This window comes from Naegleria gruberi (assembly GCF_000004985.1).
Source record: "Naegleria gruberi genomic scaffold NAEGRscaffold_104, whole genome shotgun sequence".
NCBI classification, from domain to species: domain Eukaryota; phylum Heterolobosea; class Eutetramitea; order Acrasida; family Naegleriidae; genus Naegleria; species Naegleria gruberi.
This window is the reverse complement of record NW_003163223.1, coordinates 11,337-12,641: the sequence shown is the minus strand read 5'-3', so window position 1 is coordinate 12,641 and position 1,305 is coordinate 11,337. Positions and strand designations below refer to the sequence as shown.

Genomic DNA, 1,305 nt, shown 5'->3' with positions numbered 1-1,305 from the left:
AGGAGTTAGTGCCTCTTCAGTTACTTCATTTAGTGAGGAGCTAGGAGTCATTTCTTCCTCTTGGGTGAGTTGTTTCAGAATACTCATTAGTACTTCATCATTTTGCAATGGAATGTCATCGTTTGGTGTACCAGAGGAACTGATGATTGATAAATTATCTTTCAGTAAACTGAGTGGAGAAATATTTCTATTGAGAACTTGTGTCATTTCATCAATGAGATCCTTGTGCATATTTTGAACTCGTCTATATCGTTTACTCATCAAGCTGATTGCTCTAAAGTCCTTCTCCAGAATTGAGAAACTGTCAAATGTGATGGTTTGTCCTGAGGAAGTAAGAATGCTGGCTTTTCTAGGTTTCAATCCTTTTTCCACCATTTTACAAACATTCAAGTGAAATGCACAAGCTTCCACAACAGGTGAAAGAACTGCAAATAAGCAATATCTAATTAATTTTCAAAATGGTTATAAATATGATGATTTTGGATACTTACGGAAACAATTCATTTTCAGTCAATAAGGTTATTCTGAGTGCACTTTCTTCCATCATTGAATAGCTCACTTCTTGAATCTGTTTCAAGAATAAAAATGCATACCCTTCTGATAAAATTGTTGTAAACAATCTCTGATGTTTAAAGTATCCATCGCTGTGGCAGTCAGTTAGAGCTTTCATAGCTTCTGATTTGTGTTTCATGAGGGCCTTGAATATAAAGTGAGAAACTTGTTTGAAGAGTACATAGTTTTGAGGAGTAATTTTGGTATTTCTCATGTAGTCCCAAGTACCTGGCAGTAAGAATTCATCGAGTTTTCTATTTACAGAGTAGAAAAACAGTTGGTACATGTTATCCAACAGATTTTCCATATTATTCAATTCTTTCATAAATCTGGCCGAAACTAGAGTCTTGTGATGGACTAAACTAGCATAAAATCTATTTCTCAAGGTTTTTTCGTTATCCAAATAAAAATTAATAAGGGTATGATAATAGCTTGCTTTGATTTGATTTCCTTCTGCGACACAAGTCATAAACATCAAGTGACAAGAGGCACCCCAATAAAACTGTGTGATATGATCCACAGAAAGTGCTGCAATTTCACATTCTGCCCTTCTCAAAATATAATCCACATAGTCCAATTCACCCAACAGTTGTGAACTCAATGTCAAAATACCCAAATAGAAAGCATAAATACATCTCAATTCCCCCTTTGATTTTATCCATCCATCATTATGAAGCAATTCAACATCTTCCCCTCTCTCAAAACAATGCAAGTAATTATTCACAAAATGTACAAGTTTAGCCCTCTCAATCA

General features: G+C 34.7%; 1 protein-coding gene across 1 annotated transcript; it reads right to left on the bottom strand.

Moving 5' to 3' along the window:
* Positions 1-487: 487 nt before the first annotated feature.
* On the bottom strand, positions 488-1,027 carry NAEGRDRAFT_76257 (uncharacterized protein; the record flags this gene model as incomplete). The annotated part of the gene is made up of 1 exon (XM_002668774.1): positions 488-1,027. One exon carries the CDS (start codon positions 1,025-1,027, stop codon positions 488-490), a length of 540 nt encoding a protein of 179 aa, XP_002668820.1.
* Between the last annotated feature and the right edge of the window lie 278 nt (positions 1,028-1,305).